General features: G+C 53.8%; 1 protein-coding gene across 5 annotated transcripts in view; it reads right to left on the bottom strand.

Moving 5' to 3' along the window:
- Aldh1l1 (aldehyde dehydrogenase 1 family member L1) overlaps positions 1-25,903 on the bottom strand; it is a 49,276-nt gene that overhangs the window by 6,151 nt on the left and 17,222 nt on the right. For all 5 annotated transcript variants that reach the window (XM_042273640.2, XM_076567325.1, XM_042273638.2 and 2 more), the window contains exons 9-19: positions 23,383-23,474; positions 18,807-18,954; positions 17,798-17,917; positions 16,635-16,762; positions 12,881-13,031; positions 11,391-11,461; positions 8,707-8,812; positions 7,748-7,835; positions 3,837-3,930; positions 2,505-2,604; positions 1,022-1,120 (exon numbers count right to left, since the gene is read on the bottom strand). In XM_042273640.2, the coding sequence (XP_042129574.2) occupies positions 1,022-1,120; positions 2,505-2,604; positions 3,837-3,930; positions 7,748-7,835; positions 8,707-8,812; positions 11,391-11,461; positions 12,881-13,031; positions 16,635-16,762; positions 17,798-17,917; positions 18,807-18,954; positions 23,383-23,474 (1,197 nt within the window). The remainder of the gene's footprint in view (positions 1-1,021; positions 1,121-2,504; positions 2,605-3,836; positions 3,931-7,747; positions 7,836-8,706; positions 8,813-11,390; positions 11,462-12,880; positions 13,032-16,634; positions 16,763-17,797; positions 17,918-18,806; positions 18,955-23,382; positions 23,475-25,903) is intronic.

Genomic DNA, 25,903 nt, shown 5'->3' with positions numbered 1-25,903 from the left:
CCCAGGGTGGGCTTACAGTTGCCACAGGGACACCTCCAGCCTCAGATGCCATCGCCTTGACACCACTGTCTAGATTGAGGATGGGTGGGGCCTCTGGCTGGGCCAACCTGTGTCCCTCCATAACTTTATTCCAACAGCTGGAGTTTTTCCCTCTCTTCATGCTAGGGAAGCATTGGTCTACTGATGTCAACCTCACATGATGAGGCTGGTCACAATGAAGCCAAGCCACTGAGAAACCCAAAAGTCAATAATTAAAGATATTCCTGACTGGAGCTGGGCTCAGTGGCAGAGCAATCATCTCACTAGCCAAGGCCCTGGGTTCCGGCACCACAAACCAACCAACCAACCAACCAACCAACCAACCAACCAACCAACCAACCAACCAACCAACCAACAAGACAGCCCTACAGCGCCAAGAAGGCCCGCTTGTTCCTGAAGCCAGCCTCAGTCTGCCCTTTGAGCTTTTGTTAAGTTACCCAGTAACTCTAGTGGGAGCTGCTGCTGGGCACCTGTCAGGTCCCCAGAAGCTGACAGTCTTGGGAGCTGGCAGAAGCTGCCCTTCTCACTCCATGGCCAGCTTGCGGCAACCACTGCCCAACACTGGAGCTGGGGCAAGACCTAGCCTCTTGATTCTGGGCACCTGCTGCACAGGGTACTTCCTGCTCCAGGATGCTGCTAGGGGTCCGGAGGCCATGTCCTGTCCTCTCCTGGTCCCTCCTATGGCCTCTCCTAAGGGGGTCAGCCCTTGTGAATCCTGTACACTTGGTCCTCATCCTAGGCTCTGCTTTCGGAGAATGCTCCTTTTTGGTGGTGCTGAGGATGGGGCCAAAGCCTGGGAAAGCGCTAGGCCACCGAGGTACCCTCAGCCCACAGGCCCTTCGGTTATGTCAATTTGAGCTAAAGACTCAAGAGAGTCCCCCAAGGATCCTCCGGTGGGTGGGACGCCCAGGCGCCCCTCACTCAGCACTACCGCCTCTCTTGCAGCCTGCCCCTCCAGCTCAGACTCCAGCCTGGAACGTACCACTTTCTGCACAAACTGGTTGTGGATGGAGTCCTCCACGAACAGCCGGCCTGCTGCAATGCAGTTCTCCCCTTTGTTGAAGAAAACGGAGCTCATGCCCTTCAGAGAAGCACAGAAATGCCAGGTCACAGATCTCCAAGTGCTTCTGTCCCACTGCCCCCCAGGACTGTTAACCCTTCTCAGGGAAGATGGGGTGTGCCTGCATCCTGCCTTCCCGCCATGGGTCAGGCTTGATCACATATGTCCTGTGCAATCCTCAGCCTGTAGAGGCGGGAGGTGGCAGTGGGAGGTGAGGACGCAAGGCCACATGGTAGCCACACAGAGACCTCATTCCCAATGCCACATAAGGATGCTGTTCACACGACAGACAACAGAGAACAATATATGGGGTGAGCTTGAGCCTGCATGGACACCCCAGCCCATGGGTAGGCTCACTGGGTGGCCCCAAAGGTACCAGGTTTCCTTGGGACCTGACTGGAGAGGTACCAGACTGCATGTTAGCAGGGGAAGAGAGAGGGGGGGCGAGAGGGACAGCCTAGTTCTAGGGGAGGCCCTGAGGGACTGCAAGAAAGCTCCTGGAACACTCTAGGAGCCAAGAAGCGTCCTGCAGGAGGCCAGGGGTGGGGTGCAGAGTCCAGTCCAGCTCTCCTGGTCTTCATGAGACAGCCCAACAGTTGCCACTGGCCTCCAGCTATGTGCGGGGCTCAGCAGCAGCAGCACTTTGAACTGAGCCAAATCCTGGACTGTTGGGCTCATGGGGGACATGAACAAGGAAGCAAAGCTGGACTCCCTCCTAGGACCCTGTTGGGTGTCATGCCCTCCTCCAAGGCAGAACGAGGCTTAGCCATGCTGCTAAGATAGTTGGAGACATGGTTTAATGGGCCTGACTAATTTGCTCCCACGGGAGTGGGGAAGGGACCGAGGCATAGGACCGTCGGCACCAATGGCAAGAACCACTTCCATGGCACGTGCCACATGCAGTCGCCGTCCTGAGTCCTCATTCATGCCAATCAAGAGGCCACCAGAGATGGGTACTTTTCTGGCCCTGTGCACGTGGGTGTGCTCCGGCCTAGCCTGTGGCTGCCCAGAGCGTAGGTGGAGGGCCAGGCATGTGTGCACAGGGTCATTGGCAGAGTGGGGGCTGCCAGTGAGGTCATGCCCGAGAAATCCAGGGATACTTTGCTTTCCGCACATGCCAAGAGAGGCAGCCTGTTCATCTTCCCAATTCGTGCATCTGGTTCAATGGTATGACAGTTAGGACATGCTGGGAACACACTCTGGAGGGCACATGCCATCCTTGCCCCAAGGGCGCCTCTTGCTATGCTACCTGCACTTGTGGTGACATCATGGATGGCTATACCGGCTTAGGCTAACCGTGGGAGCCGAGAGATCCTCCACACCCGTCCCTCTGCCTCTGGCCCAGTGCCTCGCACTCTTCCTCCCACCTGTGCCCATCCCCACCCCGTCCCACGCCCAGCCTCACCATCTGCACAGCCTTGTTGAGGTCACAGTCCGCAAAGATGATAAGGGGCGACTTCCCGCCCAGCTCCAGGGAGACTTTCTTCACATTACTCAGGGCACAGCTGCAGGGAACAGAGGCCTCGGGCTAGTGTCAGGTGGCCTGGAGCACAGGGGCTTGCAGATGGTGGACGAGGCAAGTCCAGAGTGTGCTGGACTCCAAAGAGTAAACCAGACCCACCTTCTCCCCACAGCCCACCCCTCCTACCACTGGGCCCATTCACACTCAGGCCAGGCCTGTCCCTTCAGACTCACTGGTGGCCTCCTCTGCTCCACTCTGTCCTCTTCTTAGGGCCATTTTCTGATCCTCCCATATAAAACCCCCACCTCCCTGTGTCTACCAGATGCCTTGTTACACTGTGTATTTATGAATGACTCCATCTGTGAGAAGGCAGGCCTCCCCAAAGTAGCATGCATTTTTTTTGGGGGGGGGGTCAGGATTCTATGACATCCCAGTGCCTAGCACATAGCTGGTGCTCCAGAAATGCAGATCGAATACATCCTAAAGACTTGAGTGATGCCACCCTCAAGTACGCACCAAGCATGGCCTGGGAGAAGAGGTCTTCTTGTTCTGGGCCACCCAATGGTATGGGTTCCCCTGTCCCAGCATGGCCCACAGGTGACTCAGAGGAGCCTTGCGGATACCAATGCCCTCATGCTGAGGCTGTGTCTGGACAACAATGTATATGCACAGAAGCGATACTCATCTACTTCACCCACAGCTTTCTCTACATGATATCAAGGCCTAACACCATGGAAGCATGCTGTGAATACCCGAGTTGGCTAGGCAACTGTAAGATAAAGGTTTTATACATCTGAATGTATAGGCAAAATTGATTTTTTTTCAAGTATTTCCAATCCGCAACTGTTTGAATTTGCCATGTGGAAACCATGGATACAGAAAGCCAATTATAATAGATTGCATTTAATCAAAAACATTGCCAGGTCAGCTTGTAATCAATATAAAAGTTATGAATAAATACATTCTAGTATGTGTTGAGGCTTTAAAATCGGTGTCTTGTTCATGGTCATGCAGTCTCAAGTCAGATCTGCTGACTTCTGGCACTGCTGGGTAGGAGGTGACATGGTACTAGAACCCTGCTGGGTTGTGTGGCCTCCACTGGGCAGCCCGACAGGCCTCTCAAGGGCTTGTGGAGAACTCAGCATCTGTATTAACATGGCTGCTGGGGGTGGCTATGCCCACCAAAACCCAAGAAGCAGGACCCAACTTATGGGATACATCATCGATACCCAGACACCAGAGCCTGAATGACCTCTCTCCCCATACCCCACCTACCTTTTCATGATGTGTTTTCCCACCTCTGTGGAGCCTGTGAACCCTATTTTCCTCACGTCAGGGTGGTCTGAGAGTCTCTGGCCAACCAGTGAGCCTGTGATAGGAGAGGTGAGGAAGGCAAGATCATCTCTGGGGTCTGGGCAAGGCACAGCCACCTGTCCCTCACATGTCCACCAGAGGGTGCTACATCGTGCTCTCTATATGGTGCCCCATGATGGGGGCTCATGGGGCCTTGCCCTGCTATGACTGAAATATGTCCCTCCAAATGCTAACGCTAAAGCGCGAACCCCCGTGCCTCTGAATGTGAGGCACCTGGAGGCAGGAGCTCTAAAGTGGTCACAGGATGGACCCTACCCTACGTGACCATTGTCCTTATAAATAAGAAAAGGAAACCAGGGCACAGATCTACACAGAGGACGACCATGTGAGGGCACAGATACAAGGCAGGGAGAGAAGCAACGGAGGATACCACCCATCCAACTCCTTGCTCTTGGCCTTGCAGACCATAGGACCATAGCCACAGCTGCCTGATGAGGAAGGCCCAGGCTCAGCATGGCAGTACCGGAAGTGTATGGGAATCAGAGGTGACTGGAGGGCACCTAAATTCAGTGGCTTTTAAATGTCAGAGTCAACACTTGGTGTGGTCCATGGTGGAGCATCACAGACTCAAAAGCCCACCCTTAGGATGCTGCTGGTCTAGAGTTGCTTGCACTGCTGAGTTCCAGCCCTCCCCACACTACACCTCCCTCCTTTATACCCCTCAGCCTGGCCAATGGCCAAGTCTTTGATATCCCTGGTCCCTGATTCAGTGAGACCATAGGATGAGTTGCCCTGCAGCTGTCTTTTCTCAGGATCACTAGAAACCCTCCCTCAAGCCCCCAGGTTCTTTTTTTGCCATGGTTTCTTCTCTTATGTTCTCATTCCTGACTGTTCCTTCCCATCTCGGTCATTTATGTAACCTCTAAAAACCCAGGGCTAGCTTGGCCCTAGGCTCATACTTCTCAATTTACAGGGCTTCCTCAGCTGATCACGGCCAGACCTCCGAAGGCCACCCTTAGATACGGCACCTCTTCAATCTGCATCTCCTGCCAAACTCCCTGGAATCTAGAACCACCTGTCATCCCTAGCCTACTCAGCCTCATGCTTGGATGGTTTAGGGCCTCTCAAATGCAGTGCCTTTGAAGAGGTGCTTGTAATCGTTACCAGCCCTGGTCTCTGCTCCCAATCCCAGGGCTCTACTATGGTAAATCGGCCACTCCATGCAGCAAGCTTATCCAAGGGGAGAACCTGGGAGTTGCTGACCTTGATGCTAATTCCAGACTGCTTAGAGGAGAAAATGTTTGCAAAGACCTATGTGACAAAGGGCTCCTATCCAAAATATGCAAAAGTATTAAAAAAATAAAAAACCCGCTACAGTAAGAAAACAAACGACCCACTAAAACCCAGGCAAAAGATAAGCAGAGATTCCTGCTCAACTATACAGAAAGTAAGCAAGCATGAAACAACATTGCTATGGCAAGGTCTTGCTGGGTGCCCAGGGTGGCCTCAAACTCAAAGTAAACCTCCTGGCTCAGCCTACCAAGCACTGAGCCTACAGTTGGTGCCAGCCCACAATGTGTCATCAAAGAAATGCCCTAGTTCTGTGGCTTTCCCACAGCCATCATGTCACCCTGCTGCATGGCTGTGTACTTTGATGGTAGCACAGGCAGTGAGAAACTGTAGGAACAACAGTCTTTAAAAAACATACTTGGCACATTCTGGCATTGCTTTGTGTTGACAGCGTTAAAGAGACGTTGGAATTGTGGTGATCTCATACGCAAGAATGATAAAAACACAACAGGATAGAGCCGGAGAGATAGCTCAGTGGACACAGGTGCCTGCTGCCAGGCCTGGCCACCTAAGCTCAGCTCCTGGCGGAAGGAGAGAAATGGCTCCTTAAGTTGCTCTCTGACTTCCACATGCCGTGTTTCTCTGGCAGGTCGGCCACTTGGCCGCCATGACTGAGGAGTTGTGGCTCTCTTCTTCCTGAAACCCTTTTAAAAGCGGACCCCCCAGAACATCATCTACCCTGCCCTGTTGGCTCACAGACTTGACCAGCAGAAAAGCTGTCTGTCAGAACAGAGAGCTCCAGCACTGCCGACAGGGACCAACCTGAAGGGCCCTCTCAACAACAGAGATGTGAGGGCACACCTCTTAGAAAGAGCTCCAGGAGGTAAGAACCTGTGGGTCACATGACACCCAAGAGGACGAAGGAGAAGCCCTGCAAACTCCAAAGGCTGGCATTAAAAATGACCCCTCCCCTCCCCATGTAACAGGCTAGAGAGAGGGCTCAGTGGGTAAGGGAAGAGCACTTGTTCTCCTGTACAGGACCCAAGTTCAGTTCCCAGAACCCGGGCCTAGTGGCTCACAACCGCCATTAACTCCAGCTACAGGGAGATTCCATACCTATGGCTTCCACGGGCACCTGTACTCATTTGCACATACCACACACCGATACACACAGAAACACATAATCAAAAAATAATTAATCCCAGCACTCAGGAGGCAGAGTCAGGCAATCTCTATGAGTTCCAGGCCAGCCTGGTCTAAACAGTGAGTTCCAAGCCAGCCAGGATTGTATAGTGAGACCTTGTCTCAAAACAAAAAGAAAAATAAATGCATAAGTCTTACTTTTTTTTTAAATCTTAAAAAAAAAGCTTAACACACATGTGTGTATGTACTTATATGTATGCACATGCATGTACACACACACACATACACACATACTGCAAGAAAATCATTATTTAAAAGACTAAAATACCAGTCAGGTACAATGATGCAAACCTATACTTCCAGCACTCAAGAGGCCCAGGCAGGAGGACCACTTGAGTCCAGGAGTTTGAGACCACCTTTAGTAACACAGCACGTTTCCATATTAAAAAAAAAAACTAAACTAAAATATGACACCATTCAATAAAGTAGTAAGAGAGAGATTGACAGAAGACAGAAAGAAAAATATAAAATGTCAAATCCAACTATAGCAAAGTAACATTAAATATAAATGGATTGAACTATCTATCAAAAAAAAGCAAGGAACAGGGCTGGAGAGGTGGCTCAGCAATTAAGAATACTTGCTGCTCTTCCCAAGACCTGGGTTTGATTCCTAGTACCTACGTGGTGGGCTCAGAATTGTCTATAACTCCAGTTCCAGGGGATCCAACACCCTCTTCTGGCTTCTATAGGCACTGCACATACATGGTGCATAACATATATTCAGGTAAACACTCATATACATAAAATAAAAATAAATCTTTTTTTTTATATAAAGGAATGCAAGGCTGGAAGAAAGAGCTACAGCCCCCAGATTTGATCACATATACTATTTCATGGAGCATGTTTAAGATTCAAAAATACAAACAGGTTTAAAGTAAACCTGCAGGTAAGAAAGCTTATGAAGTCACAGGCATCTCTATCAACACCAGATCAGACCTTAAGCAGAAGGTACTGATTGCAGGAAAAGACAAAGGAAATTATAGTAAAAGGAGACAAAATGATAAAAGAATATCACATACAACTCTGCCAACAGATCTTGAATCTGCACCATACAATACTGCCTATAAACTAAACCACTAAACTAAGAGCCTAACGTAATACTGCATCCCTAAGTGCTCTAAGCCTAGAATGTTCTACAGATGAATTCTCATATATGTCCAAGGGCAGACAATTCCCAAGCCACAGGAGTACCCAGAGTGTAGGCAAGAACAAACCAGAAGGCCCTGAGGGAGTTAAGACCCTTCCAGGAGCTGTGTCTGCCCAGAGCGTGTCCTCCTCCACCCCAGGCTCATCATGCGCACTGTCCTTCCCGCGCTCCTCTGGCCATGTGTGTACCTGGATGCTGTGAGCCCCAGCCCTTTCCCTACCCCAGTCCTTACCGGATCCAGGGAGGATGTTGACCACGCCCTTGGGAATGCCAGCCTTCAGTGTCAGCTCGGCAAACTTCAAGGCTGTGAGCGGGGTCACCTGAAGGAGGAACAGGAAGGAAGTCTGAGTGTGGAGGAGTTTGGAGGCAGGGTGTAGCTCCCTTCATAGCCTCCTCTCAGAATAGAGCTGTCCGAATCAGGAGGAGGGAGCAGTGTGTGGAACAGTAGGATGACCATAGGGAGGCCATGTCTGTGGCCAACCACAGGCACTGCCTCCCCCCCCCCCCCAGCTAGCATCCCCATCTCCCTGGCATGAGGTCTTGTAAGCCTCTAGTACCCTGCACTTCCCTACTAGCAGCTCCTCAGCCAGGCCTGGATGTTTTCCGCCCCATGCTCGTCTCTTCTCAGTGTGTTTGCACTTAGCCCTGATGCTGCAGCGTCAGACCCAGGCTAGCGGGCCCATCCTCAGAGTCTCAGCTCCCCAGCAAGGTGACCCTCAGCAGCCCCTCAGCATGAGGCCAGCTTCTGCTCAGAGAACTGCAGGAGGGGCCCCTGGTGACCAGCTCTCCACGCCTCTGCGTACTGCTCCACTTCTGGAAACCAAAAGGGAGGCCATTTTCCAGCCCTTCCAGTTCCTCACATCCACCCCTCCTTCTGGTGCCTGTAATCTGATGGTTCAGTGGTTTCTTCCAATCAAGGTTGGGTCATTTCATATTCCCATGTAAACTCTGTCCTCTGCCCACTATACACACCAGCTTAGCCTCCAGGCCTCCATTACTGGTAACTGGACACAGTCTGCTCAGCCATCTAGTGCTCATCCCTGACACGTGTCTTCATCCATGGCAAGCTGGGCTTTGAGGGCTAGCTCCTAACCGCAGTGTGGAGTAGGCAAAGGGTCCCCTGTCTCCTGACAGAGTGAGTTCCCCATTCCCTTCATAGGCCACAGGCTGGTCCAGAGAGTATGTGCTTACCTGGGCAGGCTTGATCACCACAGTGTTCCCAGCAGCCAAGCAGGCTGCGGTCTTCCAGGATAGCATCATTAAGGGGTAGTTCCAGGGGATGACAATGCCACAGACCCTGCAAACAAAAGCAGAGGGCGTTTGTTCCTCCTCAGCCAAGCTGCCCAGAGTGGATCCGCCAACGGTTGCTATCAAAGCCAGGAATTCCAGGAAAGGGAACGGTCCTGCTGAGGTAGCCCACCCCTCCCATGCTGCAGTATGGACTGGCTGGGGTGGAGGTCAGTGTCTGAGGGGAGCTGCCTAGGGAGGAAGGGAAGCAGGGGGCAGGTACAGTGAGCAGGTGAACACTCAGGCTGGGAGGTCAGGAAAGCGTCATAGGTCACAAGATGGGTCAGCAGGGCCTGGGACAGGGTCCTTCTAAGTGTCAGGCTGGAGGCCAGTCCTGCAGGAGGAAAAGATGCCGTCTGTGTGGGAAGCCTGGTGAGGTCAGTCACCCCTGGGAACCTCTGGCTTGGTGTGTGAGCCTCACACTCAGATCAGTGGTAGCACTGACTTGGGGAGGGGGGAGCAGGTATGCTGGCCGCAGCTTTGTTCTCTGTGGATCTGCCTCCCTTGGTTCCATGTCACCATCACTACCATCGGGGGACCAGAAAGCAGGCTTCTTAATTAGGCCCAGGTGCTGAGAAAGCACATGCAGAGGCCAGTGGACAGCATGACCGTGAGACATCTCAAGGGAGGCACGGTAAGTGTCAGCCAGAGCCTGCGTGGAACAGGGCCAACAGAGAGCCTGCGCATGACCCTGGGAGTGGTGGAAGGCACTGGGGTTAGGAATCTGCATCCTTTTGTCCAACAGACGCCCAGCATAATAGAGGGTCTAAGTGGGTAGCAGAGAGCAGAGCCTGAGGCTGCTGGATGGTGGCCATGGGAAGTAGAATTTTAGGGGATCCAAAGAAGGGAAAGGTCAGAAGAGCCCCCCTGGTACAGGATGAATTATGTCCCCTTCCACAAACCTACACACCCAGAATCACAAAGGGAATGTGACATGGCCGTGGAGATGGAGTCAGGGTGACAATTCTGTAAGAAATGCCAAAGGCTGTCAGCAGCCACTGGCACGCCACACAAATTTGGGTTGCACATGTCCCCATGTGCGGAAGGGTCCTTGGCTGCCGTGAGGTGAGCAGCTTCCTGTGCGCTGGGCTTTTGCTATGATGCTGGGCAGCCACAGGCCTGAAGCAATGGGGCCAGGTGGCCATGTGCCTCAGAACCATGGGGACGACAAGGCCTTCCCCTCATCTGTGTGCAGATGTCCACAGTGTGTGCGCAAATGTCAACAACAGCTCCCCGCACTAGGATATTTACAGCCTGAGGCTGCTCCCCTACAGACACCTCCCCTCCTCCTACTGAGATTAGCTAACCCTGTCTTCTAATTCAGCTGTATATAATAACCCCCCTCCTCAATTCAGATGTATGGAATAAATACACGGAGCTTCTGGATTGCTGTTGACGTGTCTCCATCAGAACACAAGGCCTGCCCAGTCCCAGCTTTTCTGCATGTGTGATACCATTTCTTCACTCCCTGTCACCCCAGTGAGGTCTTCTTCACTCCCTGTCACCCCAGTGAGGTCAACCTCTAAGCCATGTAGGCGGTGGTGATTCTTAGTGGCTACTCTCGGTGGGAGGCCTCTTGCCTTTGGTTCTCCCGGTGGTACCAGCTGCCCAGCGGTATCCGAGTCCTCCCTCCCTCCCTCCCTCCCTCCCTTCCTCCCTCCCTCCCTCCCTCCCTCCCTCCCTCCCTCCCTCCCTCCTTCCGTCCGTCCTTCCCTCCCACTTCAGGGCTTCAGGAGAACGTGTTAAGACCACAACAGTTTTTGATAGAGCCCCTGTTCCTATAAAGCCATATGCAGGCTCCTAAGTCCCCCCCACACCTGTGAGAGATTCCCTGTGCTTGTGACATGAGGATTCTCAATACTTATGGCCAAGATGACCCACCATGCTTTCTCTTTTCCTCTAGGCCTTGGGGTCCTCTATGTGTGTGATGAGGTGCTGAGGGCCAGGCTTCCTCCGCAGCCCGCTTTTGCATTCCCCCTCTGAGCTCTGCACTGTTACCATGGTTCACCCTGGCTCTGCATTTGACTGGAGTGAGAAACACTTAGGAAACTGGTTAAGTCATACTTTGAGGAGTCTCTGGGAACTGAGCAGGGAAGCCACTCCCTGAATGTGGGTGGCAGCATCCATCAGGCTGGGGGGACTGTGCCACATGTGACTCTTGTTCTGAGCCTTCTAGCTTCTCAGACTGAGTGGCTCTTGTCTCCCTGGACTTCTAGCTTGCAGGTGACCCATGTGGCTGTGGAGCCTCTGATGGTGGAGGCCAAGCCACCTGGCTCCTTAGTTATAGGTACATTCTGCTGGCTCTGTTCCTCTAGCTAACACCGACTCATTTGTATAACATAGTTCCTTCACAGTCATTTTGGATGTAGACCCCTCCCATCCCCGCTTATCATCATGGCTCTGATTGACAATTACTGTACATTTGAATAAAAGACAGTGGCCACAGCAGTGCCCGACAGAGTAGGTACTTCAGACGTGAATGGAATAGCTACCCATGGATATGCGCAGGAATGTTACAAGCTGTGGGCAGGTGTGTGATGTCCCAGAACACATCTTGTCTCTGTGTGTCACTGTGCCTTGTCACTCACCCCACAGGTTCCTTCTTGGTCAAGGTCAGGTTGCGGTTGGGTCTAGCCTGGTTGATGGGGATAGTGGCACCCTAGAAGAAACACAGCGGTGTCACTGGGGTGGGGGGGCATTCCCATCCTTTCCCCTTGGTCAGGCAGTTCCTATGGGAGACCCAGGGGAAGCAGGGTCTTGTCCAGGTACTGACTGTCCCATGATGAGCTGGGGAGGAGGCCAAAGCTGCCAGCGTACGCTTGACAGGGACATGGCAGGAGTTCAGAGATGTCAACAGGAGGAGCAAAGCAAGTTCCATGTCGGGCACAGCCCTTGGGCATGAGGCTGGCCCTGGCAGGGACAAGGCCTCTTGCTCTGATACCCGGGCAGAGAGAGGACGAGGAGACTTCTGGAGGCCAGGCTGCCCCTAGAGCCATTAGTGCTGAGGTGGCCTAGGGGGTCCAGGAAGAGGTGGCTCCAGAGAAGTCACAGGAGGCAGAATGGGGCATGGTGACCGACAGTCCACCTCTCACATGGCCATCATGCTTCAGAGTTCTCAGCCCCTCGTGGGGAGAAGAGCCTTGAGCCCTCTGCTCCCTGGGGAACCTTCCAAGACTGTACGCTTGATCCCAAGGCAGGGTATGTGCATGATCTCACAGTGGACCTTAGGAGGTAGGGAGGACCATGCGTGGGCCTAGAGGCACCACAGGAACCCCAGGACCACATTCCACAGCTATAAGACAGAGGCAGAGACCCAAAATTCACAGATGACATGCTGTCACTGGGAGATGGAGGCCTTGAGCGAGGACTAGGGAGAGAGGCCCTTGCCTGCAGCCAGCACAGACATGGGCCCTGCAACACCAAGAACTGGACTCTGGCAACAGCTGACTGGTCCTGGAGACAAGGCTCCCTCACATCCTCAAGGTGAGGCCCATGCACTTGTCATAGTTGGATTTCGAGGGTCCCCTCAAAAGCCCGCATGCTAATGGCTCATTCCCCAAAAGGGTACTACTGGGAGGTAGAGAAGTTCTTAAGAAGTGGGGCCTAGTGTGTGGAGGTTAGGTCTTGGGGGCGTCCTTCAAGGAGTCATTCCACGCCCCCGTCTCCCCCTCATTTTCTTTGTAAGGCTTGTCTGCTGTGACATGAGCTGTTTTGTCCTGTCACTCACTCTTGTACCACGATGTGTGCGGACACACCCAAGAACAATGGAGTCAACAGACTGTGCGTGGGGACCCTCCAAACCCTGGGCCAACACTCACCCATTCCTTTTACAAGTTGACTCCCTAGGTATTTCTTACTGCAACAGAAAGCTGAGGCATACTGTGAGACCCTGGCACAAAACTGGCCAAGCCTGCCGGACTCCCACCTGCAGAGTCTGGAGTTGCCAATGTTTTAAGCCGCCACTGTGGTAGCTGTTTGGCAGCATGCCTGGCAGGGTATCACCCTTCCAGTCACCTCCCCAGGAACCCGCCTGCCCACAAGTGAATGCACACATGGGAGATGGGAGTCCAAGCCCCACCTGGATTTTGTCACACCAGCCGGCAAAGTAGCGGAAAGTCTGGATGGACATGCCCACGTGCGTCTTCAGGGCCAGTGTGTAGACAGCACCTGCGTCCAGGGCCTCGATGGTGGCCAGCTCTTCCTGGTGCTGTTCCATGAGATCTGCCAACCTGGCCAATGACAAGAAAGGGACAGGAGACTGGCTTAGGCTGGCCATCGTCTTACCTGCTCGTTCAATGCCATTCCTTATGGAGTGGTGGACTCTGCTCTCCACTACCAGAACTGTCATTTGGATGTGCTGGCCTCACCTTTTCCATCTGTAAGATGGGCCAATAAGGTCTACCTTTCTGGATGGGTGTGCGAATGACCCCCTCTGTCCCCCTCCTTCCCCCCTCTTCCTGGGAGACCTATGGATTGACAACTTTACAATGTCTCCATGAAGTTGCTCTGAGGAGGTGTTCTCTTGTCCATGGCTAGCAGCCAAAAGGCCACTGTTCTGAGAGGCCATCCTTCCTGTTTCTGGATAGCTTCAAAAGAGAGAAAGTACATCCAACCTGATGGATATAGATAGCTCAACTCAGTCATGTCCCTGGGGCTGAGGTCTAGAGGCGCAGAAGTGGCCCAGCCTATACATAGGAGACAGATGTGGGGAAAGCACTTTTCGGGCTACTGTGGGTCTATGCTCATCAGCATCTGGTTATCCTGCTCCTGATGGCCACTGCGGGCAGCCTGGATAACCGTGTCCCTTTACTGACAGGAGGGTTTCCTGCTAAGGGGGCAGACTTCAGTCTTGCAGGGCACCAGGGTCCAAGTTCAAATGGATGACTGAAGCTGGCTGGTCAATTCCCACCCTGTGCCTTCTGCACACAGGCCTCGGTGGCTCCTAACAAAGACGCTGACACCCTCCAGGGCACCCCACAGTCACCCTCTTCTTAGGACATAGCTACAATCCATGTGTGGTAGGGTTGCCCTGAGACCCCGTACCAAGTTCCCTTCAGGGCTCCAGCTTCCTACCCCTTCCTGCTGGCCTTGTCTGTTACTCAGGTGACCTAGGCCTCCGACCTCAGGACATTTGCCAGGGGTACACACCAAGCCTGGGACTACTCTGCAGCTACTTCTACAGAAGGACTGTTCTGCCCGCCCCAGGCCTGCTAAGCTGAGCTGAGTTGGGCACACATACAGCAGAGACCCTCGGAGATGTTTATAATGCCACAGGAGTAACAATTTCCTCTCGGGGCTGGCACTGTCATGGTGAGGAATCAGGGGTTGTTATGACAGTGGCCACCAGGTGGCAGCAGATCATCTCAGGGAAGGATGCTTCCAGTTGTCTAAATTTCACAGCTGAGACCATTGCCAGGTCTGGGAACCATGGGGGTCACTAGCTGACTCTTCCCTAAAACCTAGAGCTTCTTCAGGGAGTCTGAAAACCTCACCCAGGCTGACCTCCTCAGCCTCGTCTGTCCCAACTCCACAGTCCATGCTAGTTTGCATGCCACCCAGGGCTCTCTCTGGCTCCCCACGCTGTGCCGCCTGGAATCTCTGGCTTCAAGAGCAGAGCCATGCTCTCCCGCCTGTCACCAGACAAACCTGGGTAGGCCAGCATCAAAACTGGGCTCCACACTGCTCAGGGCCTTCTCAGGACACTGAGGAAAAAGCCAGGCTGGTTCAACTGGCTTCCTCCGGGTCTGTTTGGCTCATCTTCCCATTACCTCCTGCTTCTGGAAATATTGCTACCCACTTCAGAGTGTGAACTGAAATTCCCAGGGCCAGGGAAAAGCCATGCCAGATTGAAAATTTTCCAAGGCAGATCGATTGATTAGAATGTGTGGTTGTGGAAGGTTGGAATGCTGCAGATCCCAAGCCAAACTGTCACAGACTAATTTTGGTCCCCTTGTTAGCCACTCACTGTCCACCTCTGTATCTGAGCTAACATCGCTGTGACTCTCAGGTGAAACCTTTTCAAATGTATGAATTTATCAGACCATTAGCTTCCGTCAACCCCAAAGCTAGGAATGTCTTCAGACAGCATCTGGGATGTACCACAGAGATTTTTCCTCTTTGCTTTGCCCCTGTCCTCTGCCTGGTGCTTCTACTTCTGTGGGTTTTTTTCTCTCATAAGATTTACTTATTTTTATTTTATGTGTATGTTTGTCTGTAGGTATATATGTGCACCATGTGTGTGCAGTACCTCCAGAGGCCAGAAGAGGGCATCAGACCCCCGGAATTAGAATTACAGGTAGTTATGAGCTGCCATGTGGGTGCTGGGAACTGAACTTGGGTCTTCTGCAAGAGCAGCATGTGCTTTTAATGGCTGAGCCATTTGTCTGACTCCATTTCTGTATTTTTTAAAAATGTCTTGATGTATGGCTTTCTGTTAGGCTATAGCTGTAAAACCTTATTAAGGGCTCAGTGCATAAGTACAAGTGTGAAGACCTTAGTTCAGATCCCAGCATGCCTGTGGTGAGATGGGAGGCAGAGACAGGAGAGTTCCCAGGAGCTCGGAGCCAGCTAGCCTGGCATATGCAACCGTGAAATAACAAGAGACCCTGTCTCAACCAATGTATAAGACCAGGACTGACACCTGAGGTTGCCCTCTGACCTCCACCCACAAACACATCACACACATGAACATGCACATACACACACACACACACACACACACACACACACACACACACACACACATGTTTTTAAAGATTCATGGAACTGCTTTCATGTTGGGACATGTTATTTGGGGCATCTGGCCCCAAGTTCCTCATGATCACTCCTGTTAGCTCTCTTGCCCCTTTGGAAATGAAAGATATGTTTTGCATCAAGGGGAACTGCTGTGTCCCCTACACCATGGCCCACGGCTCTAGGGTCATCCAGGCTCCTCATACTCTCATCCTTTGGTTACAAGCTCAAGCAACCAGAAATCTAAGACTTTTAGCTGGCGCTACAGGGAGAGGCCCCTTCCTCTTATTAAAACACATTAAGAGAAGATGTGGGCTAGCAAGACGCCTCAGTGGCTAAAAGCCTTTGCTTGCAAGACCCACAATCTGAGTTTGATCCCTGGGACCCAGGCAGGAGAGACCTGACTCTGGAAAGCTGTTCTCTGACCTCCATGTGCACACTGTGGCATAGTATGCACACACACACACACACACACACACACACACACATACATACACACACACACATACACACACACCATACACACACATACACATACACACCATACACACACCACACACACACATACATACACACACACATACACATACACACACCATACACACATCACCCACCACACACACACACACACACACACACACACACACACACACACACACACTAATAATAATAACAACAGTTTTTTAAAATCCTGAAAGAGGAGCTGACACCAGACGGTCTCAGCTGCTAGGAGCCTGGCTGACGGTGAGAAGCAGACAGGACCCGCACATCTCCCGTTTGGTCCCCTGCTGGCAGGAGGCCCCAGTCCTTCTGGTTCCCATCTGAGCCACGCCTCTCAGGCACCCCAGCCTGTGGCCCCCCTGGAGCCCAGCCTCACCTCTGCTGCTCTTCATTGCCCCCAGCACCTCTCCCCTAAGGCCACAGCTGGCTGTGGACACCTCGCCCGCCTCTCACCCCTTCTGCAGAACATCCACGCCTCAGGCTGCAGCGCCCAGACCACTTCCCATGGCGGGACCCAGGCATAGAGCCCTCTGTAGGGTCTTTCCCAGGCCCCACTCCTAGCTGAAGGTGGGGAGGGCAGCAGGCGTTTCCGAACTCACCTGTACAGGAGCCGGCCCCGGTCCCGCGCGTTAATCTTCCCCCACAGTCCGTTCTCAAAGGCCTCCTTCGCTGCCGCCACTGCCTTGTCAACATCACTCACCTGGGCCAGGGACACCTGGCAGATGACCTGTGGAAGGAACAGAGATATGACAGCCTCCCTTGGCTCCCCGCCTCATCCCGAGGCCACCCGGAGGCAGGGTCCCCACCATATAGGCTGGCACTGAGGGAAAGTGCTGCCACTTGTGGCTAGGGAGGAATCAGCAAAGGAGGGTGGGGCCGTGAGGAGGTCTCTGCACATCCCTCTCACATTCGAATGGAGCCCAAAGGGGCTGACAGCCCAGCTGCATCTGAGGAGCCCAGGCAGTCTAGTGCTGATCACAATGGAAGCCGAGATCCACTGGCTCTGTGAGCTGAGCCAGAAAGGTTTCTACACACAGGGAGTCTGTGTCCATGCCTCAGTCCCATTCCTGGTCTGATAGGTCCTGTGGGATGTGACTGTAGCCAAGGGGAGTCAGAGGGGCTGGACAGAGGAGTGAGGCAGCCTCTCCTTGTACACTACCAGGAACAGGTTTGCCCTCCCCACGCAAGGCTTCGGGGCCTGACCATGTCACACCTGCAAGGTTGGCATCCCGGGGACGCCACCCATCCTGCCTGCCCCTTGGAATTCCCTCTGTCAACTTCCCCCAGATGACCCATTTTAAGCTGCTCTATTTTCTGTGGGAAAGAGTGGGTACCAGCAGATGGGAGGTCATCCCTGCGCCGGGTCTCATCTCGGAGGCCCTCAGGTGTGTGGCCTTTTGTGTGATGTAGCACACGCGCTGGGTCATGACATGAGAGAGTCACAGTCAAGAGTGTTTGGCAAACCCAGGGTTACATTTGAGGAAGACTTGGCTGCTGGCAGCCCCCATGCAGGAGGCTGCAGTGAGGAGGGAACCGTGGCTCTTAAGCATCCTCGGTCTCTAAAGCCTATTCTGGTTCTTCAGTGCTTCCCTGCCTCTCTCACCCTCCCCTCGTTGCCCCGTTCTCCCCTGTTCCTGTGGCTAGGCTGGAACCCTTCACGTCCGTAACAAAGACACATACATCCAGGCACAGGCCCTGGCCCGTGCCCTCTGAAGCCAGGCTGGAGGAGGGTGGGAAGGGCGGGGCTGCCGCCCGCACTCACACTTCCGTCCGTTGGGTTGATGGTGTCATAGGTCTTGGAACCCTCAGCGTCCACGAACTCGCCCCCGATGAAGAGCTGGTGGGGCATTCGGAGAGTCAGCTTGTTCGCCGCCCTTTCCACCTGGGAAGGAAGGCACAGTGGCGATGGATGTCTCACATGTAGGCCTCTGTGACAGGTACATGCCCGGGGACACACAGAGGGATGTACAGCCACATGAAGGCCGAGGCTCCAGGGGCTGTCCTGGGCAGTGGGGCCACTGAGTGGTAAGGAGAGTTGGGGTACGGATTCAGGGGGTGTCAGGGCTGGAGGCCCAGCTCTGCCAGATCCTCGGGTGACCCTGGGCTAGGGGTATGTGTGTGTGTGTGTGTGTGTGTGTGTGTGTGTGTGTGTCTGTCTGTCTGTCTGTCTGTCTGTCTGTCTCAGGGCAGGGCGGGCACTTCTAGGTGGTAGCTTGCTATGGGTGGCGAGGTCTTTCACCCTCAAGCAGGTTGCTTTCCCCTCCCACATGGACTTCTTCACTCTGAACCCAGGAGTCCCACGAACACCAGCCCCACCCTGAAATCTGTCCACTGGCTGTTTGTCCACTGTCCTGGCGTCTGCCTTGGCCACCTGCACTTTCTCTGCTTTTATTCCAAACTACCAGGTGAACCCAGGACCCAGAAACCCTCTGCTCTGGGGATGCTAGGCTGCCCAGCTACCCTAAGGAAGGCTGCTGAAGATCTTTTTTCACAAGTGGATTGACAGTCGCTGTGGCACCTCCCTTTGTAAAGCTGTACACACAGGGTTGACCACCCTCCTCACTGGGCACAGAAGCCTCTCCTCTCCACCTCCTCTGGAGCTTTGGATGTAGGCTTTGCCCATGCTTTGTGTGCTGGACAGCAATGTTGTCTGTGGAAAATGTTACCCAGGGCTGGTGAGACTGGAGGGTGGGATGCCAGGCCCCTGGCTTCCTGGTGCCCAGGTGCCCTGTGATGTCACAGCAGGTCTACAGGCCCAGGGCAGCACTCACGTAGTTAATGACACACTCGCTCTCTTCGTCTTCCCCTCTCAGCTTCCTCACTAGGAGCTGGATGAAGTCCCCGAAGGTGGTAGCCATGTAAACATCTTCATTCTCTAACTCCAGCCCATCACACAGCTCCTTCACTTCCTCCACCAGCCTGAGGGCAAGAGAAGACGGTGAGGAGGCCGAGGCTCACCCTGCGGACCCTGCGGACCCTGTGTGGGAGGAGGTGGTCTGAACCGTCACCTGGCAGGGCTCATGAGCCCAGGACTAGGGTGGGGACCCAGGCTCTGGATGCAGAAGGCCTTGGTTTCAAACTCTCACTTGGTCGGGTACCTAACCACAGATGTTGAACAAAGGGCTGACTCACTTGAGTCTTCGATTTTTATCATCCACAAAACAGAAACAATAATAGAACAGCCTCTCTCAGATTCTGTTGTGGCTATATGAGACAGCACACTGAGTGGCAGCTGATAATTAATAGATTATTAATAACCTTCAAAGGACATAGTTTGGGAGAACGTATGTCCAAATCGAGTATACAATAAAGGACTGGGGTTCAGACTATTTAGAGAACGTCCTTCAACCAATCCTAGGAAAGCAAAGCCCAGTTAGAAGTGGGCTGAAACCCAGGGGGGATATGTCACCGGAGCCTCAGCATGGGGCAGATACAGACCCAGTGAGGTGTTGGACATGTGAGCCATAAGGAGTCAGAGTGATGCACTTAGAGGAGTGTTTAAAAAGAAAAGGCCTGGGCCAGGACGCAGCTGGGGGTGGGCAAGTGCTCTGTCTAATTTAGGCCTCGGGTTCAGTCCGCAGCATCACGGTTGCTGGTTAGTTTTTGGTTTGTTTGTTTGTTTGTTTGTTTTTATCAATTTGACACAAGCTACATTTGGGTGTGGTTTGAATGAGATGCCTCCCAATCCTCCCAGGCATTTGAACGCTTGGTCCCCAGCTGGTGGAACTACTTGGGGAGGGCTAGGAAGTGTGGCTTTGTGGTTTGGGATGTGAGCTCTCCGTTGTTATTGCCACCATGCCTCTGTTGGGCCACCATGGACTATTATTCCTCTGGAACCGAAAGCCCAAAATAAACCTTCCTTCTATAAGTTGCCTAGGTGGTGGTGTTTTTATCACAGCAACAGAAAAGTAACTAATACATTTGTTATTGGGAAGAGGAACCTCAGCTGAGAAAATTCCTCCATCAGATTGGCCTGTAGGCAACTCTGTGTGGGCATTCTCTTGATTAAGGATTGATGTGAGAGAATCCAGCCCACAGTGGGCAGTGCCACCCCTGGGCAGGAGGCCCTGGGTGTTATAAGGCTGAGCAAGCCATGGAAAGCAAGCCAGTAAGCAGCGGTCCCTCATGGCCCCTGCTTCAGTTCCTGCCTCGAGTTCCTGCCTGGGGTTCCTTCAGTGATAGAATATGACCTGTAAGCCAAATAAACCCTTCCCTTCCCAAGCTGCTTTTCGTCATGGTGTTTATCACAGCAATAGAAATCCTGACCAAGACAACAGAGGGACAAAGAGTCAAATCTACAGGACTATAAGTCCAAATCCCCTTAAAAGCACACACACAAAATCTTCCACAAGACACAAGACTCCCAACTCTGCCAAGCACAGGGACCCAATTCATCCCTACAACATGTGGTAGACTGTGGGGCAGACCAGGCAGTGCTGAAGCCCCACCCCTTCATTGAGGCTCCATTGATGGATGGAATCTCCTACCATTAGGGGGTTGGTTCCCTCCATTGATTGATGGAATCTCCTACCATTAGGAGGTTGGTTCCCTACCCCTTGAAGCTGCACAGGCCCTGGGACACACTTCAACTGGCAGCACGTGGTGGGACATGATGCATCCACACTACACCCTGTCCCCACGAACACTTCACACTTCTTCTGGCCTTCCTGGGACCCTGTCACCAGCTCAGGAACAAGTGAGGACTGGTCTCTGTGGGCATCTCCAGCTGACCTGTCATGAGCCCTGTGATGTTGGCCAAGCCTGTCCAAACCAGCTGAACCCAGGACAAACTTCTGACCCAGTGATCAGGAGGCAAATAAGTGGTGTCAGTTTAAACCATGGTTAGGGGGTGACCTGCTACCCAGAAAACGGGTCTGGCATATGGACCACTTCTCATGACATATAGTCTTCTTCACCCCTCTGTCCTGTTTCTACCTGGAAGACTCCAGTGGCCCCACCTCTCCCCGGGGTGCAGGCTTCAGAGACAGGGAAACCTCTAGGGTCGTCTCTCATCTGTGCCCATGTTCCCCTCTCTAGCCACGCCCCCCACACCCTAACCACGCCCCCCACTCCCTAACCATGCCCCCCACTCCCTAACCATGCTCCCCACTCCCTAGCCGTGCTCCCCACTCCCTAGCCACGCCCCCACTCCCTAGCCATGCCCCCACTCCCTAACCATGCTCCCCACTCCCTAACCATGCTCCCCACTCCCTAGCCACGCCCCCACTCCCTAGCCATGCTCCTCCACTCCCTAGCCATGCCCCCACTCCCTAACCATGCTCCCCTACTCCCTAACCACGCCCCCACTCCCTAACCATGCCCCCCACTCCCTAGCCACGCCCCCCACTCCCTAACCATGCCCCCCACTCCCTAGCCACACCCCCACTCCCTAACCATGCTCCTCCCTAGCCGTGCTCCCCCACTCCCTAACCACGCCCCCCACTCCCTAGCCGTGCTCCTCCACTCCCTAACCACGCCCCCCACTCCCTAGCCGTGCTCCCCCACTCCCTAACCACGCCCCCACTCCCTAACCACGCCCCCACTCCCTAGCCATGCTCTCCCACTCACTAGCAATGGCTTCCATGAAGGAAGTAATGGAGGAGCCCAGACGGTGCTTCCTGGAGACGTCTATGCACACAGCATTGAACACCACCCTCTTCCTCCTTTCTGTGCACAAGCTTTTCCCCACTTAAGCTCTTCATCTTCCTTGGAGCATTCTTCAAGATAAGCAACTCCTCCCTGAAGGTGACAGACAGCGCTGTTTCTGCTGCTTCGACCCATGTCTCCTTTTCACAAAAGCATCTGCATTTCTCAACTGCAGGAAGAGTTGAGGCAGTCAACTCAACTCTTGCCCCCAGGGAGTGGTAGGCACACGAGCCAGCCTCGGCCAATCAACCCATGCCTCTCCCTGGCCTGTAATGGGCTCTTACTGGGGTGTATGACTGCATAGAGCCAATAAAATTAACACTGGAAATGTGTTGAAGCCGCCATGAAAGCAAATGACCATTCCACTGGGACTCTAGCAAGATACAGGACCAGACTGCAGTGACCGTGCAGCTGTATTGTCACCACGAAGACAAATCCTGCCTGCAAATGAACCAGCGTCCGGGTAAGAGACGGTGGCAGTGAGATGTAATGCGAGCCTCTGTGGTTACTCAAGAACACTAACTGCGGATTTGCTGTTGTTTTTCTTGTTTTATTTTTAAAGATCTGTTTTTATTTTATGTCTACGAGTGTCTGTCTGTATGTGCACCATGTGTATGCCTGGTGACTTCAGAAGGGGACACTGGATCCCCTGGAACTGGAGTTACAGATGCCTGTGAGCCACCATGCGGGTTCTGGGGACTGAACCCAGGTCTTCTGCAAGAGCAGCCAGTGCCTTGAACTACTGCGTCATTTCTCTGGGTTCCTTGTTTTGCCGTCTTAAGCCAATTTGGATCACCTTACTGTTCTGGGGCTCACGCAGCATAGGCCAGCTTGAACTTGATGCCAAGACAGACTTTGAAATCTCAATCTTCCTGCCCCTGCCCCACCGCTGCACGGTGCTAGGATTACCAGCTACCACCTCCAGAGCCTCAAGTTACTCTTCTTCACAAGCAAGGGCACGGTCATGCATCCTGCTTCCCTCCTTTCGTTATAGTCAGAACGTGCCACTGTTGAACAACAAGCAGGGCCACTACAGCAAAGTCAAAGGACAGGCAAGAGTCCAGGTGCAGATCCTCGGCTGGTCAGGGAGGGCAGGCGGGCGCCACTCGTGGTGTGTATACTGCACCCTAGTGTTCGAAACAGCAATTGCACCTCCCCTCCCTAGCTACCACACCCTTGAACACACACACACCACACACACACACACACACACACACACACACACACACACACACACACACACTAGCATGCACACAGGTGACTGTGAGCCTGGGATTATGTTCACATCCTCCTTTTTGGGGGAGGAGGGGTCAGCTCTCTGTCCCCACCCTTGGCATGGGATGGCTGGCAATCATCCAGACAGCAGTTGTGACACAGGGAGCTTCCCGGGTCACTACATCTGCCTCCCTGGCTGGTACTAACGCTCTCGGGACTATGAGCCACTACATGTGAGCCCAAGTCCCTAATCTGCTGTAGCCAGCATCAGCCAAGGGTCAGCAGCCACAGCTGGATATCAGCAGCCCTTCTGGGATGAGAGGTCAGCTTGGGGCTAGACGTTTGGGCCCAGACTCTACAGCGGTTCCTATCTGCCCCTAGGGCCCTTTCTAATCTCCTCACGCATGATACGTGAGGACAAACAACAGTGGCCTTGGTGGGCCCACAGTGGATACTTGGAAGAGATCTCGGTGCCCCTGGCCTCACCTCACAACATCTACTGATGCAGCCCCCGACTTGAAGAAGTCTGTAGAGTCTTCTACCTTTGGGATGTTGGGCAGGATTCGCATCCAAGAGCTCTGGAAGACAAAGGCCATGATGGTCAGAGGTGCTTGGTGAAGTAGGGTGCCATTTTCACTGCCGGCTAAGGGTTCTACCTTCATGGTCTTTGAGGCACTGTATCTACTCTAGGACCCAGAGTGGGCCACAGCTCTGGCCACCATGACACTAGGCTGCCGGCCTCCTGCCACGTGACTGGTCTCCCAGAATAGTGCAGGCAGGAGAAGATGGGTGGGTATCAGAAAGGCTCATGCCTGGCCTCGGTGCGGCTGTCAGTGTCCTGGTATCCCCAGCACAGCACTGATATGGCAGCATGGCATGCTTGTGACATGAAGGCCGGTCACAGTGAGGGACTCGTGAACCTGAATCTTGTCTGCTCTGAGATACTGGCTGGCTAGCACTCCCCTGACCTGGGACCTATGAAGTGTAACAGAATCAACGACTGTCCTACTGGGCAAGTGAGATGTCAGGGCTACCAGCCCAGCGGCCAGCACTCCCATGTACAGAAGGACGACCAGTGGGCGTGGTAGGATGGCTGGTCCTAACAGATGCTAGACTGAACTGCCCAATCACAGCATCCACCAGGAGGACTTCCACCCCCTCACACAGGCCTCCATGGTAGTCATCCTAAGCAAGCATCTTTGGCCCGGAGCCTGTTGGTCCAGCTGGCCCAGTAGTCCCAGGCAGGCTCAAAGGCAGGGCCAGAGTCACAGCAGCTTCAGGAATATTCTGGAAATGTCTTTGTTTGCTTGGTTTTATGTTAAAGCTAGCGATGTGGAGCTCCTCTTTCCCTCCTCCCTCCCCTCCCAGACATTTCCAGTGCCCAGAATTCCTAGGGAAGACATTGGCTCTCTGCTGCCCACGTAGCACTTTATGTCTGCCTCTTATATAATCTTGCTCTTCAGTGCTATAACACCAAGGGTCCCAGCTGTGACCTGACCCTGCCCGCCTCACGCAGCTCTTTCTCTTGTTCCTGGGTTATGGCAGTGGTAACCTCCTCAAAGACAGCTGTCCCCACACCTGTGGGGTCCCTGCACCTGTGGAGTCCCTACACCTGTGGCATCCCTACACCTGTGGTGTCCTCACACCTGTGGGGTCCCCGCACCTGTGGGGTCCTCACACCTGTGGGGTCCCCGCACCTGTGGTGTCATCACACCTGTTGTGTCTCTGCACCTGTGGGGTCCCCGCACCTGTGGCGTCCCTGCACCTGTGGCGTCCCTGCACCTGTGGTGTTCCCGCACCTGTGGGGTCCCCGCACCTGTGGTGTCCCCGCACCTGTGGGGTCCCCGCACCTGTGGTGTCCCTGCACCTGTGGTGTCCCTGCACCTGTGGGGTCCCTGCACCTGTGGGGTCCTCACACCTGTGGTGTCCCTGCAACTGTGGTGTCCCTGCACCTGTGGGATCCCCGCACCTGTGGTGTCCCTGCACCTGTGGTGTCCCTGCACCTGTGGGGTCTCCACACCTGTGGTGTCCCTGCACCTGTGGGGTCCCCGCACCTGTGGTGTCCCTGCACCTGTGGGGTCTCCACACCTGTGGTGTCCCTGCACCTGTGGGGTCCCCGCACCTGTGGTGTCCCTGCACCTGTGGCATCCCTGCACCTGTGGGGTCCCTGCACCTGTGGGGTCCCTGCACCTGTGGCGTCCCTGCACTTGCGGTCCTCTGCTCTAAAGTTTCTCCAGCTCTTTTCTCTGTACCCAGCTCTCAGCTTCCCTCATCTATCGCCGACCCCAGCTCTGAGGCCTTGTCTCACAGCCCCGTTCTGTGCAGTGTCTCCCAAAGTTGTCTCACCATCTGTACCGATGGGAGCTCCACATGTGCGGCAGTTTCACCCGCCCCGCCCCCCACCCCCGCCGCCTGGCAATCAGGGGGAGCTCAGCAAGTGTTCCTAAGTCCCTTAGCTTGTGAAGACTCACCACTCTCCCTTCACGTGGTGTGAGGGCAGTACTTGTTAGGGAAGGGAGACACATGGGTTCCTCGTGCTGTGAACCTCGTGGAATCCAGCATTCGAGGCTTTTTTCTAGGCTACCCATGTGGTGGGATCCTCTCTCAGTGCCTGGAGTGGGGTGAGCTGTAACTCCCAGGCAGCCCCATGGTCACACCAACCATGCTCCACTGCACATGCTGCTGCTGAGCGCTGCACACTTAGCGCATGTCCAAGATGGGTTTGTCTGGATAGAGCCATCACAGGCAGGGGAGCAGCTGTCCTTGAACCCCTGACTGGATGGATGACTCAACCAAAACCCTTCAGTGTCATGTGCTCACAAGGCTCAGTACCACACATGGCTCTAGAGACAGAAAGACAGAGTGTGAAGGGCCAGGAACAGATCCTGGGAAGTGGCCACTGACCCAGTTTCTGGCTAGACAACCAAGCTCAGAGAAGGAAGCTACCTCTAGACTATGTAGGGACTGAGCTGGAGGGGAACCTGACTAGGAATCTTGTGTTGATCAC

This window comes from Peromyscus maniculatus, chromosome 3 (assembly GCF_049852395.1).
Source record: "Peromyscus maniculatus bairdii isolate BWxNUB_F1_BW_parent chromosome 3, HU_Pman_BW_mat_3.1, whole genome shotgun sequence".
Lineage (NCBI taxonomy): Eukaryota > Metazoa > Chordata > Mammalia > Rodentia > Cricetidae > Peromyscus > Peromyscus maniculatus.
Note: the sequence above shows the minus strand (reverse complement) of the source record. Positions and strands in the feature narration are given on the sequence as shown.